This window comes from Marmota marmota, unplaced genomic scaffold (assembly GCF_001458135.2).
Source record: "Marmota marmota marmota unplaced genomic scaffold, marMar, whole genome shotgun sequence".
Lineage (NCBI taxonomy): Eukaryota > Metazoa > Chordata > Mammalia > Rodentia > Sciuridae > Marmota > Marmota marmota.
Genome location: NW_025999941.1, coordinates 17,302,057 through 17,319,935, shown reverse-complemented (window position 1 = coordinate 17,319,935; position 17,879 = coordinate 17,302,057). Strand labels below are relative to the sequence as shown.

The 17,879-nt window shown below is 43.9% G+C and overlaps 1 protein-coding gene across 1 annotated transcript in view; it reads left to right on the top strand.

The window, feature by feature from the left end:
• The window catches only part of Adamts9 (ADAM metallopeptidase with thrombospondin type 1 motif 9), a 147,897-nt gene extending 134,295 nt beyond the window's left edge, over positions 1–13,602 (top strand). Inside the window, exons 35-36 of the mRNA XM_048801020.1 lie at positions 10,038–10,132; positions 11,996–13,602. Coding sequence (XP_048656977.1) covers positions 10,038–10,127 — 90 coding nt within the window. The 3' untranslated portion in view covers positions 10,128–10,132; positions 11,996–13,602. The remainder of the gene's footprint in view (positions 1–10,037; positions 10,133–11,995) is intronic.
• The last annotated feature ends 4,277 nt before the right edge of the window (positions 13,603–17,879 follow it).

Below are 17,879 nucleotides of genomic sequence, written 5' to 3'. Positions count from 1 at the left end.
AGTCATTGTGGCCACAACCCCAGCCCTTTTTAATATTTTACTTTGAAACAGGGTCTCACTGAGTTGCTAAGGGCCTCGCTAAGTTGCTGAGGTTGGGTTTGAACTCGAGATCCTCCTGCCTCAGCTTCCCAGGCTGCTGGGATTACAGGTGTGTGCCTCCATTCCTGCCTCCCACCCACTCCCCCCTTTTAAAATAATTAGAGACAACTGCAATTCAAATGGGTCTGGAAGAGAGGGATAACTTACCAAGTGATATCTCTGGACAATTAGGGATACATACGCAGGTTGTACAGTAATCAGGTTTTTATGCTTTTATTTTATTATTTTTTAAATTAATTCGTTTATTTATTTGCTCTAGTTTGTTAGTGCTTTTAAATCTTGTGCTCCAGGTGTGGTCAAAGGGACATGTGGACGTTATTCCCTCAATGTGGCAATCTTATCAATAATAATTCTGCCTAGTCAAAATCAGAATATACAGAAGCAACTCAGTGCCCTACCTCTGGGAAGCGAGACACCCAGTTTTGTCTTCTGGAGGAAATCTGTTTCCTGATCCCTTTTTCTAAGTGCCAGGGTTACATTTGCGAAGAATAAGAAAAAAAAAAAATCTACCTCACTCCTTCTTTTCTCAACCTGAGCCAATCAATCACTGACCTCCAATAGAACTAACTAAATAGCCATATCGATTGCTCACAATTTGATCATTAAATATTTTCATAGTACTGAAAGGAACAGAAACAGCCCCCAGGGTTAAGAATGTGCCCTGAGATTACAGCATTCTTGCCTTTCCTCTTCCCTCCAGCAACTGTGCATTATGGATTTTAGTAGTAGTAGTAGTAGTATTGAAAAATAAAATTAATATAGTTTTATTGTGTACAAAGTGTTAAATATACATTGTTTCAGTGACCCAGAACAACAACAACAATAAAAGTTGACTGTCCAGCAGGGTGTGGTTGTACACACCTGTAATCTCAGTGGCTGGGGAGGCTGAGGCAGGAGGATCAACAGTTTAAAGTCAGCCTCAGCAACTTTTCAAGGTGCTAAGCAACTCACTGAGACCCTGTCTCTGAATAAAATATAAAAAAGGACTAGGGATGTGGCTCAGTAGTTGAGCACCCCTGGATTCACTCCCCAGTACCTCCCCCGCCGCCAAAAAAATTTCCAAAACCATGGTTGAAGGTGTGGGGAAGCAACCATCTCAGTAAACTGCATAATGTGAGTGGCAATGGCGGGCTAGCCTCTGGCAACCTTACTGCAGTTTCAGGGGAAACTAAAAATAATGAAAGCCTGGAGCGCCACCTTATGGAGAGAATGATCACTGCAAAGGCTCTTCCTCACGCCTGCAGGGAGGACTCTGCCTGAGCTGGAGGAAGCTGGTGTGACAATAGCCTGTCACCATTTTTTGTGTGTGTGTGTGTGTGTGTTTGTGTGTGTGTGTGTGTGTGTGTGTGTGTTCTATGACAGTTTAGAGAACCTGAGCTCAAAATTAATCTCCAGGGCCTGTGGAGCTCTCCTTATGAATACCCGGATCTGGGACACCTCATGGCCCCTGGCAGCCTGGACAAGTGCTGCTCTGTGGCTGACCTTCAATCTAGACCACAGAGCAGGGTCCCCTAAGGGTGCTCAGTGACGACGGGTCTCCACGGCCTCGTATGGAAAGACGCACGTGGGATCTCCTTCCTGAAGAGTCACAGAGAGCGTTGCCATGTTAGAGACTGGAGCAAGCACACAGGAAAGAAACCCACAGGACTTTATTCAAACCCACATTCCCCTCAGGCAGTGGTTCCCAGGCTGGAGTGTGTGTAAGCCTCAACAGGGTTTGTGTGGGGTTTTGGTTTTGTTTTGTTTTGTTGGTTTTTGTGTGTACTGATTGATTGTTTGGTACCAGGGACTGAACTCAAGGACACTCAACCACTGAGCCCCATCCCCAGCCTTATTTTTATATTTCATTTAGAGACAGGGCCTCCCTAAGTTGCTTAGGGCCTCACTAAGTTGCCAAGGCTGGCTTTGAACTCCCAATCCTCCTGCCTCAGCCTCCCAAGCCACTGGGATGACAGGTGTCTGCCAGGCATCCCAACCACACCCAGCAGGATTGTACATTTATAACAGTTTCCAGGTGATGCTGGTGCTCCTGATCAGTAACTCTGTTTTGAGAACCACTGACCTAACTTAAAGCAACCACAAAACCTGTCAAAGGCACACCTTTTAATATTCCCACAGAGTCAGTGTGCATGGGAGACGCTTTGGAAACGGTGCAATAACCTGCCCCCACCCGATGCTCACTGCCATCTCGCCCTAAGGGACCGAGGCACAAGCCCTCTGCAGTGTGGGCCCTGGCCATTTATAACACCCTCTTTTCCAAAGGTGAAAGCCTCCCTTTTCCAAACTTGCTTAACAATAAAATATTTCCCCAGGCAACACTCAAAGCAAAATCAGGACATTCAGGTCGAACTGGATCTCGGGGGCCAATGCAGAGCTGAGGTGTTGCCTCACCACCAGGGGCAAACCCCGCCAAAAAGAAGCCTCAACACCAAGTTCACTGTTGTTGACTTCCTTGTGTGCCAAGAAAAGAACTGTCTCCTACTTTCACCTCAGAAAAATAACCATGATTGTAATTCAAATACACTAGTTCCTCCTTCATTCCCAAGGGGATGCCTGAAATCTCAGAGAGTACCAAACCCTAGAATTACTAGGTTTTTCTCTGTACATTCATATCTATGATAAAGCTTAACTTAATAAATCAGGCACAGTATCTGTGGTCAACTGGAGTCCAAAAATAGCATATGGAAAATTCCAGAAACAAGCAATTCATACGTTTTAAAATGTGTGCCATTTTGGAAGAGTGCCATAAATCAGAGTGGCTTTGGGATTAAAAATTAATGAAAGTTGTATTTTATTTATTTGTTTGTTTGTTTATTTATTTTGGTAATGGGGATTGAACCCAGGGGCACTTAACCACTGAGCTAGTAAGATATTAACAACAATAATTAATAATACAATAGAAATATCATAACAATATATCATAGTAAAAGTTATGCAAATGTGGTCCCTCAAAATATCTGACTATGCTGTACTCATTCACCCTTTTTGTGACAATGTCCGATGATACAGAACCTACTCGATGGGATGAAGTGAGGTGAAGGATGTGCCATTGTGATGTAGCATTGGGCTACTCAATAAGGTTTACTTGAACACAGACACTGTGGTACCATGAAAGTCCATCTGATAGATGGCTACTAAGTGACTAAGGAGAGGGTAGCATATATAGCATGGATACACTGGACAAAGTGATGGTTCACATCCTGGGTAGGACAAAAAATTTTATCACACTACTCCAATTGGCACACACTTTAAAACTCATGAATTGTTTTCCATTTAATATTTTTGAATTTTCCATTTAATATTTTTGAACCTCCAATGACCACAGATAGTGGAAACTGTGAAAAGTTAAACCTCAGATAAGAGGAAGGCTACTGTAGATATTTATTGGGCAGTTTACAGATATGAATTCTGTGTGTTCCTCCCGGCTGTCACACCACCAAGGATTGGGATAGCAAGGTTTAAGAGTGAGGTCAGTTCTTGGGAGAGCAAGGTGATGAGGTGGGCAGAGGAATACAAGCCTGATGTCATTGGGTGTCGGGCTCAGTCTAGCCTGCAGCAGGCCCCCGCCTTGGGTGCCTCAGTCAAGCCCTCAGTGGCTGCACAGAGAAGGGGAGCCCTTGCTTTCTTCATCTGTGCCATGCAGACTGTAGTGTCCCTCGTCTCTTTGGGTTCTTGAGAAGCATAAATGGAATAAGGAAGTGAAGTTGATTGCATGTCACCAGGAAGATAACAGGAGTGGAGCACTGGCTGTGGGTGTCACAAGGTCCCGGTGTGAATGTTGCAGGCAGGCAGAGCAGTCTAGGGAGTGAGCTTATCTGAGTGCAAGAACCTTGGACTGTGGTGTGAGCTGAGTGAGCCTGTGCACGTGGGCCCACTCTAGACTTCTAAGCAGATGCTTTGGCTGCGCCCACTAAGCACAGGGCCTAGTAGTTTCCATGCGCTCTGTTAGATCTCTGCATGAGGGCAGGTGAGTTTCTACTCATCCGTTAGATCTCTGCATGGGGGGCAGGACCATGGCCCGGAGGTGAGATCTGAGAGAAGATGATGGAATTCTGAGCTCCTCTGCCAGGGGAGAGCTCCTCAACTCACCAGTGTGCTCAGGATACAAAAATGCCCTTCGAGCACATCCAGAATCCCCTTGCATCCCAAATGCCCTTCTCAGAGCTGCCCAGAAGAAGGTTCTAGAATAGGCCTGTACAGCCAGGCAACACAAAGAGCCCTGGGGTTGGGGGAATTCCTGGCCAGGAGGGCAAGGGGCTTTGTGTACCCTGTGTGCCTGGGGGGTGTTTAAGGGCAGGGGACAGGGGACTGTTCTCTACATCCTGCCATCTACCTGACATTCTTTGCATTAGGAAAAGGGCCATCAGAGTTGTTTTGGAATTAAACATTAATGAAAGATGGTTTTCTTTTTTAATTTAATTTTTAGGGAGTACTGGGGTTGAACCCAAGGGTACTTAACCACTTAGCCACATTCCCCAGCCCTTTTTATATTTTATTTAGAGACAGGGTCTCACTGTCTTAGGGCCTTGCTAAGTTGCTGAGGCTGGCTTTGAATTTGCAATCCTCCTGCCTCAGCCTCCTGAGCCGCTGGTATCACAGGTATGCACCACCACACCTGGCCATGCATGCATTTTTATTCTGTACATTCTTATAGAAACTGGCCATGTTTATACATATATTTGTATATACATAACTTTCAAGGACTAAATTTGGAATATGCACATATGTATGTGTATATATGCATATGCATACATATATGTATATGAATAGTGTTCATGCGCAATAGCCAATAGTCAAGAGCAAATTTCATTGCACATGATTTCAACCCTAACATTTCGGTTTGGGGTCCTAAAATCATGTGTCCATTACTTAGGATCTCTGTGGGTTTTCTCAGCAAACTGCCCACCTTCCAGGCCAGCAGGCTCCCCTTATAGCGCCCTCCAAAGACACGCCGGTAAATGCCCTGCCATCAGACAAGCACAGCCCTTCCTAAATCACGGTAGTCACTCCCTAGTTATATAACTGAGAAAGCAGAAAAAAATTAGTGCCAAGTGTAAAATACAAGCCCTTCTTAATGCAACAGAGATCCATCCGTTTGACTTATATGTAATAGTTTGAACTATGCTAATTGCACATTAGCTGAAAAGAGAATTCTGGAAGGCCCACTCTAATGAAGGAATAAAAATTAACACTGCATGCTGTGTGGGTGGATGCTTCTTATCTACTTGGTTTTTTTTTTTTTTTTTTGCTTTTTTTTTCCCCTGAAAGAGACACTGTCTCCATGACAGTTGTGTTTATCTTATTTGCTTGCTTGGTATGGTGCTTTTTTTTTTTATCTTATAGTAAAAATGAATTTTAGCTAAATCAAATTAACAGACTTCCAATAAAGGATTGGCGTGAAGCCTGAACCACGTTTACCTTTCAATTTTATAATCTTATAATTACCCACATTTTTTTCTCGTCCTCAGGAAAACAGGATGGAGAGCCCCCCGCCCCCCCTCCCCCAATGCCTTTATGATCAAGAGAGCAAACCCTTCCTGAGCACGTGCATTGGGCCAAGCACTTTGCTGAGCACTTATTAAGTGCTTATGGCAAACACGTTAGAGAAACTCTCGTGCTTTCCATTTTACAGATGCCCCAGCACATGGAGGCTTTCAGGAGCCTGTTCCAGTCCCAGGCAAATCTGGTTCAAGTTACCTCCTCTGCTGGATGAGGAGAGTTTGGGTAAAGCTTAGCTTTGAGGATCCTAAAGACTTTTCTAGCATGTTAGCATCCTGAAGGGCACCAGCCCTAGACTCATGCCTGGGAGAAGTTCCTAGCTAGGGGATCAGTTGTTCTGTCATCAAACCCAGTTCTTGTTGGTATCTGTACCAACTAGTACCTGTACCAACTAGTTCCAGAACTAACATGGCCCCCCTAAAACCAGAACCAAGTAGGGTCCTAGAAACAACTCTCCTGAGCTCGGAGGAGCCCAGTGGCCGAGCCCTTGCCTAGCATTGGCAAGGTTCTGGTTCCGTCCCAATAAGAAGGAAGGAAGAACTCTTCCAGACAGGGTCTCTTTCAGTTTTAAACTAAAGAGAAAATGTTTTGTTCTTCTTCACAGTTAAACTCACTGTTTTCTTCCTCCTCCCCCACACTTCCTTCTTTCTTTTATAAAAAGAAAAGGAGGGGATCCTTTGTTTGCAGGAGGCTTCACAGATGGGCTACCTGACACAAACCTTCATACCCCTTCACCCAGTTCTGGGAACACAGCCCAAAGACACCCTGAAATTAAGACCCTGATCTCTTCGTCATTGTGTTAGTCCCAGTAGCAGAAATAGTGGAACATGGTTTGGAGAGGGAGGTGGAAAAGGATTTAAGTGACATGGTAAATACATAATGCAATGCAATGCTACAATTAACAGAAACAATTATAGCATTAAAGCAAGGCAGTGTTCCACATTTCAGAAACACAAGGCAGCTTCAGCCACATTCATTCATTCACTCATTTACTCATTAATAGATGTGTGTTTGGCATCACTATAAGCCACGCACCATGCTAAGTTCTGGATGCTTTTGGATTTTAATGAGAAATTAGGCCAGGCATGGTAGCACATGCCTGTCATCCCAGCAGCTCAGGAGGCTGAGGCAGGAGGATCATGATTTCAAGGCCAGCCTCAGCAACTTAGCCAGGCCCTAAGCAACTCAGTGAGACCCTGTCTCTAAATAAAATACAAAATAGGGCTGGGGGTGGGGCTCAGTGGTTCAGCATCCCTGGGTTCAATCCCAAGTACAGAGAGAAATTTCACCTTGCATCATGAAGCTTACCTTCCAGCAAGAAGACAAAAAAAAAATTTTTTTAATTGCCCAATTGCAGGGTGCTGTGCAGCAAGTAACTGGGTCAGGAAGGTTTCTTAGAGGAGACGACCTTTGACTGAATTCTGAAGAATTTATTAGGCAAATATTGGGGTGGGTATAATGCACACACACAGGGAAAGAGAAGAAAGTTCCAATCAGAGAGACTGGGCATGTGCAGAGGCCCTGTGTTTTAAGGGGCATATCAGAAGAACAGCCCAAATAAATACCATCGTGAAAAAAAAGAATAGCACAAGATGAATCTGAAAAGTCAAAGACAAACTATGCATGTCTGTAGACCAGGGATTGACAAAGAAAGGGCCAGAATGCAAGTATTTTAGGCTTTGAGGACCAAGAAGCAAAATCAGTGATGTCATATGTGTATTTATATGTCAAGAGAAAAAGAATATGTAAAAATTTTGGATAAATGCATAATGTAATGATTGAGTACTTTATTTATAATACAAATCTACCAATGAGAAGACTGGCGTATTGGTGGAGGAAACATTTGGCTTAATTAGTGTTCTCTAATTATCAAAATGTATTGTAGATATTTACCTGTTGATGCAAATCTAAAATGAGATCATATCTAATTCATGCATGTTGCAAAGTGTTCTTTTACATGCATACATGTTGTCCAACACCGATATCTGTCCACAGCTGTCTAATTTCATTTGAGCGTACTCATGGTTTGGCAGGCCTTTATAGAATCCTGTTGGAGTTTTCTCCTGATATTTGCATATCATTTCATTGCACATTAATCACCATTAAACACTTGCAACTGAAAATGAAATGGAAGCTCCTCAATTACCTAGCTAAGTGAATTTTTGAAATATGAACATTTCCTTTACACTTACATCAAAGTCCAAATCATACTGCTGTTTAAACTCAGAAAATATAACCACTGTAAATTTGTGTGCGATGAGATGTAGTTTTTTTTTTTTTTTCATTTTAACTTTTGACAGTCTGGGGAGGTGTTAAAGCAGCTTAACATTACTTGTGATTTAAATAATGTTCCTTGTCATTGAAATGCCCTTACCACAGTAGGAGTTTTGCCAGTAATTGCAGATTTGCCATATCACCCTAGGTACACTTCATTAGGAAGTATTACCAAGTCTATAGCAAGGCTAAAGTTCAAACACTAAGCATCCAGTTGGAATGACTGGGAACAATTCTTACTCAGAAAACTTTTAATATGGGTCCTGAGCTCAAAAGTCAAAATAAAACTTTACTGCTAAGTGATTACACTGCAGTGGTAAGACAAGTCAAGGAATTCAGCTTCTAGTTTTTTTACAAAATTAAAAAGGCACAAGACTGATGATGATTAACTTATAGCAAATGAATTCATTATTGATAATACTTCATTGGTAATACTATATATTCAATTATTGACAATTCATGATTGACATTACTATATTGACAATACTATATATTCAATACATTATTAAACCTGATAGGTTCAATTATTTTCCACACAGTACCTGCTGATAAATAATACAATGAATAACCATAGGCTTTAAATCTTACAGTTTCACAAGCTTTGTAAGTTTTCCAACTAAAGCTCTTTGCACTCCAAACCTAGTTGTACCACAATCTGTTTTCAACACCTCTTAGCAGATTGCACTTCAGGTTTTCGGCAAGAGTGTTTTTTCTCAACCTCATTGAAATATTGTCACCCATGCTTATTTCCTATGAGCCATTCATAAAGGCTGATTTTTTAAGTCAGTTCAGATTGACCCTTGTCTCCTCAAATGACAACAGCCCCTAAATAGTATCAGTAATATCTGTTGACTCGTCAAGAACCTAAGAAACCCACTCAAAATCATCTGCCTTGTTCTTAATTACCTATTGGCATGGCTGCCAACGTCATCAACTTTCTGGGGCAATTCTTCTTGCCAAAAGGGTAGTTTCCTTAAATTAGTTTATTTTTGCTGGACACATTTCTTGAGCTGCTGCAATTAAACAAGATGGCATTAATTCACTATGAGTAAGTTGTTCTCCTTGCCTGACTAACAAGTGAGCAAACTGGAGACACTCATTTTCATATTTTATTTTTGGGTAAGAATCATGCTCTGGTAATATACCCCATTTTACACTTTATACATTTCTAAACCATTACAGGAATATTTGTGATGATTTTAGTTTGATAATGTTGGTGCATATCATTTTTCTTTAGCCAGACTATATTGTCATTACATAATAAATGCAATGCTTTGTCATCTAAATTTGATAACAAAACAATCTACCTGCCATTATATACTAAAAGTATAACATTCATTTTGGGGAGGGGAATGGTTATTTGTTGCTAAGGATCAAACCCAAGACTAGCATTCTACTACTGAGCTGTACCCCTAATCCCAGCCCGAAAGTATAGCATGCAAAGTTCACTTTCCCTTCTTTTCTTCATCTGGCTTCATGATTGCACTGGTAGAAAACAAGTAAATAAAATGAATCAAGTTAAAACAGTTTCACTATGACACACTGAGCATCAATGTGAAACTGAGACCTACTGCAACTCCTCATTTCTGTTGCAAAGTGAAAGTAGCCATAGAGTTTAGGTAATAGAGTGAACATGGCTGGTTATAATAAAACTTTACTAATGGACTCTGAAATTTGAATTTGATAGAATCACCTCATGTCAAAAAAAAATGTTATTCTTGGTTTGCTTTTAATCAATCATTTTTTAAAAAAATACTTTTTTAAAAAATGTTTTTTAGTTGTTGATGGACTTTTTTTAAATATTTTTTTTTACTTGCTGATAGACCTTTATTTTATTTATTTATATGTGGTGCTGAGAATCGAACCCAGTGCCTCACACATGCCAGGCAAGTGCTCTCCCACTGAGCCACCACCCCAGCCCTGATCCACCATTTTAAAATGTAAAAACCAATCTTGGCTCGTCCACCATGAAAAACCAAGTGGTTGGCTGGATTTGGCCCTTATCCCATAGTTGGCCAACTCCAGCGTTAGACCCTGGTGAGCATCTTAGGTTTCATTTAATTTCAGAAGGTCATGCCTACTGTGTGTACAATAATGATTTTTCACAAAAGGTGTTGCGAGCTCTGAAAATGTTAGGTAATCTAAGTTGATGTGTCTCTTTGCAGGATGGTACCCGAGTCGTAGGGAAATGTGGTGGTTACTGTGGAAAATGCACTCCATCTTCTGGTACTGGCCTGGAGGTGCAAGTTTTATAGCTAAGGTATGTGTTCCATCTCTGATCTGTCTCTCCTCTCTCTTTTCTCCCACCCCCCCCCACACCATTTCTTGTGCAGCCTAATGAGGAGCAGCTGTGGGCCAGTCATTTCCCCCAGTCAGGGTCACTAGTAGGGGTACTGAAACTGGCCTGATACTATCCTATCTTTTTTCTCTCTTGCCCATCTGCTTTCACATGAGTGAGGCCATCTGTCCTCCACCCTTGAATATGAGGTCCCTCCCAAGGCCACATGAATCCGATTTCTCTGCATTGAGTATTTAAAATCTTCTCTACCGGCAGACTCCATCTCTAGGCGTCTTGCTTCAGGCAGATTCAGGGATCTGTATTTTTAATGCAGGGAATTTGGATGCAGGGAGCACACAGATCATCTTTTGAGAGCTACTGTCCAGGAATACGATGATAATAATAATAGCAATGGTAATTGTCAAGTCCTCGCCATGCTAAGCAAATTACAGGCATTATTTAATCGAATTCTCCCAAGGAACCCATGAAGTGAGGCTTTGGAGCTTTACAGAAGCTGAGGCCCACATCTATTAAAAAGCTGCTTCACGGTCCCTCCAAGTGCCCAGGAGGGCTCTCGGCCACTGTACAGTGCCACCAGCTTTGCCACTCACAGTGTGGCATTGGGACCAGAAGCAGCAGCATCACCCGGGAGCCTGTTTGAAATGCAGAGTCTCAGACCCCACAAAAATCAGAATCTGCATTTTAACAAAACAGGGAAGAGAAATTTCTCTTGGGGAAGAGAAATCCTGCATAAAGATCCGCAGTCCCTGGTTAACTGCATCATGCTGGCGCGGGCTCCCTCTGCTGGACTTAGGGTGGAATTGGTCACTATTTTTTTATTTTTATGTTTTACATCATCCTGGTGTGTTCAGCCGCAAGGGACAAGCTCAGCCAACTCACGTGGGCCTCCTAATCTTCCCGGATCTTTCAGCAGCTCTTTATGAAAACCTGACACAGGAGTACTTATGTGACATTTATGACCTTTTTAATATTTAACTAAGTATCCACATCTGAAATTATGTTCTTAAATTGGAATTATTTCTGTTTACAAGGGACAAAGGAAATATATTAAATAAATAAGATGTCCAGGGCTGGCTTGGGCACAGCTGCATCCAGAGGCTCAAACAAAGTTATCGGTTTTCTTTCTTTTTTTATTAATCAGCAACGATTGCCTCTTAAATAACTTCTTTCTCAGACAGATGGTCTCCCCCACACCATGGTCCCAGGCAGCTCCAGGATGACATCATCCTCATCATAGATCATGACCCAATAAATACTCACCCCCAGCATCCATTATGCAAAAGAACTCTGATTGGCTCTGATTGGGTCCCATGGCTACTTCTGAACCAATCTCAATATCCAAGGGCCTGAGATCACATACCTTCCTAGAGTCAAGTGACTGATAGCTTCAAGAGAGACATCATTCCTAAGGGACAAGAAGATATTTGTTATCAGAAAAAGGAGACCAAAATTAATGCTGGCAAAATTCATTGAGTATAGCTGGATGAGGTGGCACATACCTATGATCCCAGCAGTTGGGGAGGCTGAGGCAGGAGGATCTCGAGTTCAAAGCCAGCCTCAGCAACTTAATGAGGCCCTAAGCAACTCAACAAGACCCTGTCTCTAAATAAAATATATAAAGGGCCGAGGATGTGGCTCAGTGGTTAAGCGCCCCTGGGTTCAATCCCTGATACCAAAATAGAAAAAAATATATATTTTTTTTAAATCGGTAGAAAATAATAGTGCCATTTTAAAACTATATATGTAAAAATATATGGCTTACCTACTCTTTGGCTTTTGGCATTTGAGGCAAAAGGTTTACATTTTCTGATTTGTTCATTTCAGGTGCTCTGAAGAGGAAGCCATTATGGGATGGATGAAGGATAGTCATGCAATACCTCCACCTTAAATCTGGGTGCCTGTGTGTGTGAGAGACCTGTATGCCCGTGTGTGTGTGTGTGTGAGTGTGTGTGTATATGTGTGTACATATGCATATATATATAAATATATATATGTGCAGGTTGAGCATCCTCAGTCCAAAAATCTGAACATCAGATTCCGTGTGTGCAAATATCACGAAATCTGAAATCTGCAAACACTTCCGGTCCCAAGCATTTTGGATCAGGGATCTTCAACCTGTGGAATAGCCTGATGATGTAAAGTTTAATATTTATATGTTTGAAATTATTTATTGTGATGTAATATTTTTGTACGTAAAATGATTTTATTGTGACTGCCTTCACGTTATTACTTTTGTCCCCTGCAGTCAAGACCACTGCATTTTACGTACTCTACGTTATATGTAGGACTACGACAGAGGTAACTCTTCCTTATCACGGTACACTGCGGTTTACTTTTTTATCTGTCCGTGTTTTGCTGATACTTTTTTTTTTTAATTGTGATTTGCGTTTTGAAACAACCCAGCCATCCCATCATCAAGGTGCTACAAGAGTCGTACAAGGGTAGTTTGGGCATTTCTGGAAAAGGTTCGTTAGCCAATGAGTCTCATTAGCTAACCAGTTAGTAACATGGCACGCAGACTGTACCAACTGGGAATTCTATTCAGTAGCTATTCGGTTTCATGTGATCTCTGGGAAAAAAAAATCTATCTATCTATCTATCTATCTATATATATATATATGCTGCCTTGGTGCTAATGTTGTATGTATTTAAGTGACTTTCAGACTTCTAATAAAAGGGAGCAACAGAAAGACAGTTTCCAGTGGACAGAGTCACTTGGATAGAATAAGACCAATGACACCCTTATGTTTTGGACATGCCACTTTTGGAAGAGAGTGGAACTTTATTCTTGCTGGTATTGCTGTGGACCCTCGTTGCTTCAGTGTGCGGCTCCTGGGTCTCTCTGCATTGGGACAGAGGATTTGGCAGAGACACACTGGGAAAATGAAATCCTCACACTGTTTGGCCAAGGTATTCTAGAGTGACATCCAAGGTCACTGAGCAAGCACAGCCTATTTTTCTACGAGTGACCTTCAGCACACCCTGGAGATGCTCCGGAAGGTTCTGAGTCATCAGGATTATCCTTTGCTGAGGACTGGCCTGCTCCTCTGGCTGAGCCTGATACCCCGCCGTTCCACCTGTAGTATCCGATGCTGTGTGAACAGATGGACTTTGGAATACAAGGTGCTGGTTTCTTTCTGATCTTCTGTGAATCCACGTTTTGATACTTCTTTCCAAGAAGTGGGGAAGCCTTGGTCTTTGTGCCCTTCCAACTTGATTGGAATGGAAGTGGCCCATGGAAGAGAAACCCTGCCCATGTCCAAAAACCAAAGAGATTGGGGGAAAAAAAACACCTGGCCGTATTCAACTCCAAGCGAACTCCAGAGTGCTCCAGGGAGAGGTATATTCAGTGTATGAATAAGTATTGTTTTCCATTATTAACACATGTTGAAAACATATTATGAATAAATACCATGACCACATCCAAACCATTTGCTTTCTGGACTCTGGACTCAAGTTGGAATAAGAATGTCTGTGTTTTAAAGTTGCCAGACTGGGCTGGGTGTGGTGAGGCACACCTGTAATCCCTGCAATTTGGAGGCTGAGGCAGGAGGATCTCAAGTTTGAGGCCAGCCTCAGCAACTAGCGAGGCCCTAAACAGCTCCACAAGACCCTGTCTCAAAGTGAAAAGTAAAAAGGGTTCAGAGGTCAAGCACACCTGGGTTCCATCCCCAGAAACAACAAAACAAAAATTTTTTAAAAAGCAAATAGGCCCCAGCTTGCTCACAGTGAATGAGTGGCAACAGGCTCCGATTGGGCCACAATGCCACATCTGGACCAATCACATTGTCGAAGGGGGTGGGGTTGAGCACCCACTTAGAATCCAGTGATTGACAGCTTAAGTGGAAAATGAGGTGGTGTCCCTTAGAGAAACCGGGTGAGTTACCAGAAAGCAGGCCATGGAAGGGAGACGCAAAAGCAGCAGCGTCCTGCTCATTCATTCATTTACCCAAATATTGTTTATTGCACACCTATTAATTTCCGTCCGCTGTTCTAGAGGCTTGGTTTGATGGGGCTGCTGTAACTGCCACTGGTTCAGTGGCTTGAGCAAAAGAAATGAATCCTTTCACCAGGACACCGGGACGGTCCTGCTCGCCTGTCATCCCAGCAGCTGGGCAGGCCGAGGCAGGAGGATCGTGAGTTCAAAGCCAGCCTCAGCAAAAGCGAGGCCCTAAGCAACTCAGTGAGACCCTGTCTCTAAATAAAATACAAAATAGGGCTGGGGATGGGGCTCAGTGGTCGAGGGCCCCTCAGTTCAACCCCCAGTACCCGCCCCCGCCCCCAAAATAAAGAAACCAAGGAGAGAAGAGGCCAAGAAAGCCCGAGGCGGAGCATGATGCTCTTTTAGGTAGAGGTTCTTCTTTATGAGCCTCCATAGCTGCGACCAAAGTGGCAGTGGCGGGTCACCCTCAAAGCCTGCCACCCAGCTCAGTGGGCGTGGAAACCACCTGTCACCAACAGATGGCGGGAGTCTGAGCTGTGGCACTGTTAGGCTGTCGCTGGGTTCTGCTCATTTTGGCGGTGACGAGGGCCGAGGCGTTGGCGATCTGTAGAGCCTGAGCCCTGCAAAGATCGGGCGGCTCCCTTTGCATTTGTGCCTCAAAATTAAAAATACCTCCAGGCCATGAACTTGGTCTGTTTCATGGAAAACTATTTTAATGCCAAGTATCAGATGCCAGAAGAGCATTTTTGCTGTGGCCCTGGGCTTTGTCTGCCCGGGAGGTGGCCCAGCTAGTTTGACTTTATTCTGACTGTGATATTAGGACATAAGGCTCAAAGAGTCATAGAGGGGCACCAACTAGGAGGAGAGAAACAAAATGTACCTGTGTGTAGAAATGTGCACCTGCCTATGTAACTGGTGTCGTGCCCTCTGTCAGGACTTAGGCTCAAGTGCCTTTCAGGCCAGTGACATGAACGACACAGTGTATTGAGGGAGGGTTTGTGTGTAGGAAATGCAATTCGTATTCAATTTACTGTTCAAAAAAACCTATGCCTTCCTTAAGTTTTTTGTTTTGTTTTTGTACCAGGGATTGAACCCAGGGTCACTTAACCACTGAGTCGCATCCCCAGCCCATTTTATTTTTTATTTTAAAACAGGGTCTCCTTAACTTGTTGACCTCAAACTTGCAATCCTCCTGCCTCAGCCTCTTGAGTCACTGGGATTACAGACATGCACCACCAAGCCCAGTTTGGTCCTGTTATTTTATTTATTGGTCAACTTGGGTTTTAAGGTTTACTAAAATACTTTTGAATAATGTTTGCCTCATTTGTAACTTAGAAATTTAAAGGTATGAATTATTTTATTCAAAATTTATGCATTCAATGAACTTTTTACTTCTTTTTTTTGTTTTTCTTTTTTCTTTTGGTACTAGGGATTAAACCCAAGGGCACTTAACCACTGAGCCACATCCCCAGCCCTTCTTATTTTTTTATTTTGAGACAGGGTATTGCTAAGTTGCTGACAGTCTTGCTAAATTGCCACAGCTGGCCTTGAACTTCCCATCCTCCTGCCTCAGCCTCCTGAGCTGCTGGGAAGGCAGGAATTTAAATATAAGAGCCACATTCAGCAGGATGCAGTGGCCCAGTCACTTGGGAGGCTGAGGCAGGGGGATCACAACTTCAAAGCCAGTCTCAGCATAAGCGAGGCCCTAATCAACTCAGGGAGACCCTGTCTCTAAATAAAATACAAAATAGGGCTGGGGATGGGGCTCAGTGGTGGAGTACCCCTGAGTTCAATCTCCGGTTTCCCCCACCACAAAAAAAAAAAAAAAAGTCTTCCTGCCTGGATCCAAAGACTTTGGAACTTGACAAGAATTCTGCATTGTCACCTAGGCTTCCTAGCACACAGAATTCTCACAGTGTGGGGGCACGACCCTCTGAAAGCTCCATGTCTCGTGGCTTTGCTGACCTGCCATCATGCCCTGTGGGGCTTCTTATGACAGAACAGCCTTTAGAACGTGAGCTGTTGCAAAGTCCAGGCACTTCCACGGGCAGCCTGGTCACAGAGCCTTCATCTTTCCGGACCAGGACACGCCGCCCGTGCTCTCAGTCAGCTTCATAGCAGCACAGCGTGCGTGCGTGTCTGGGAGCCCCCACCACCTGGCAAAAGCTGGGACCCCCGAGGCCTCCTGGGCTCCTGGGCACACCCCGGGCTTACTCAGTTGGGGACCCTGGGGGGGGGAGCAAGAACCTGCCTTTCTGCAGCTCCCAGGGAGACCCATGTGCTCACCACGGAGGACCACCTTGCAGGGTCTCCTTCCCACAGCAGATCGGGGGTCTCCATCCCACCCTCACGCCATCTCTCCAGTGCTCAGTTCATATGCAGGTCTCTAGAGCAAGATGATGGCCCTGCGTTGGCTGCTCTGCCCCCATGAGACCTTGGACACAACTCACACCTTCCTCTTCAGACAGACCAGGGGCATTAATGGCTCCCAGGTCTTGAGTGGCCCTGAGGCATGCACGGGGTAGTACCTAGGAAGCTTTTACAAGACAGCCTAGTGCTCTGCCTCTCTTAGCTATTAGGGAAATATGCAATGAATGAATAATAGTCTCTGCTTTACTTGGGGGTCAGCTATTATGGGGAAGCTATTGGCCTCAACATCAACTTCAACTCTAGGTTGAGAAAACTGAGTTTTCCTGCATGCACCCTTCTCCAATTCCATTTGCACACACCCTACTGCAGTTCCATTTGTTTTCCCAAAATGTGAATGAAAGTTGTGAATTGGAGGACGGCAGGCAGCATGAGAGGGTCCTGAAAGGACATTCAGACCAACAGAAAGAATAACTGTCACAAGAATAATAGGGAATACATTTACGGAGCAAGTCTCAGTCCCTGTGAGCTGTTACAACAAAACAACCTGGACCAGGTGACTTACAGACCACAGAAGTTCATTCCTCCCAGTTCTGGAGGTCAGGCAGTCGAAGAGCAAGATGCCAGAGCATTCCATGTCTGCCAAGGGGTCGCTTTCTCATTGATTTCTGTGTCCCCTCTGTAACCCCACACAGTAAAGGGTCCCATTCATAAGGACTCTGCACTAGAACTCTGACACCTTCCCCATTTACCAAGTGTTCATTTTATGTGTCAGCCTGAGTAGGCCACAGTATCTTGGGACCAAACACCACTGTAGACATTTGTCTTAGTCAGCTTTTTTACCACTGTGACTAAAAGACCCCACCAGAATACAACTGTAGAGGAGGAAAGGTTAATTTGGGGGCTCAGGGTTTCAGAGGTCTCAGTCCACAGACAGCAGGCTCCATCCCTCAGGGCTCGAGGGGAGGCAGGACATCATGGAGGAAGAGTGTGGTGGAGGGAAGCAGCTCACATGGTGATCAGGAAGCAGAGAGAGACTCCACTCTCCAGAGACAAATAGAGACCCCAAAGCCACGCCCCCAATGCCCCCTCCTCCAGCCACCACCCAGTTAATCCCATCAGGGGTCCATTCCCTGGTTGGGTTAAGGCTCTCACCACCCAGTCATGTCTCCTCTGGACCTTCCTGCATTGAGCTTTTGGGGGTCAACTCCCATCCACACCATAACAATATTTCTGTGAAGATGTTGCCTTAGATGTGGTGAAGATTGAGATCCGACTCAGCAGACTCCCCCTTCAAAGAAGAAGGGATTTGACCTTGAGACAGTACGTTGCCTCAGGGAGCAACATCGTCTCTGTGGCTCCGGCCTGCTCATCTACTTGCTCTGCAGACTTCAGACC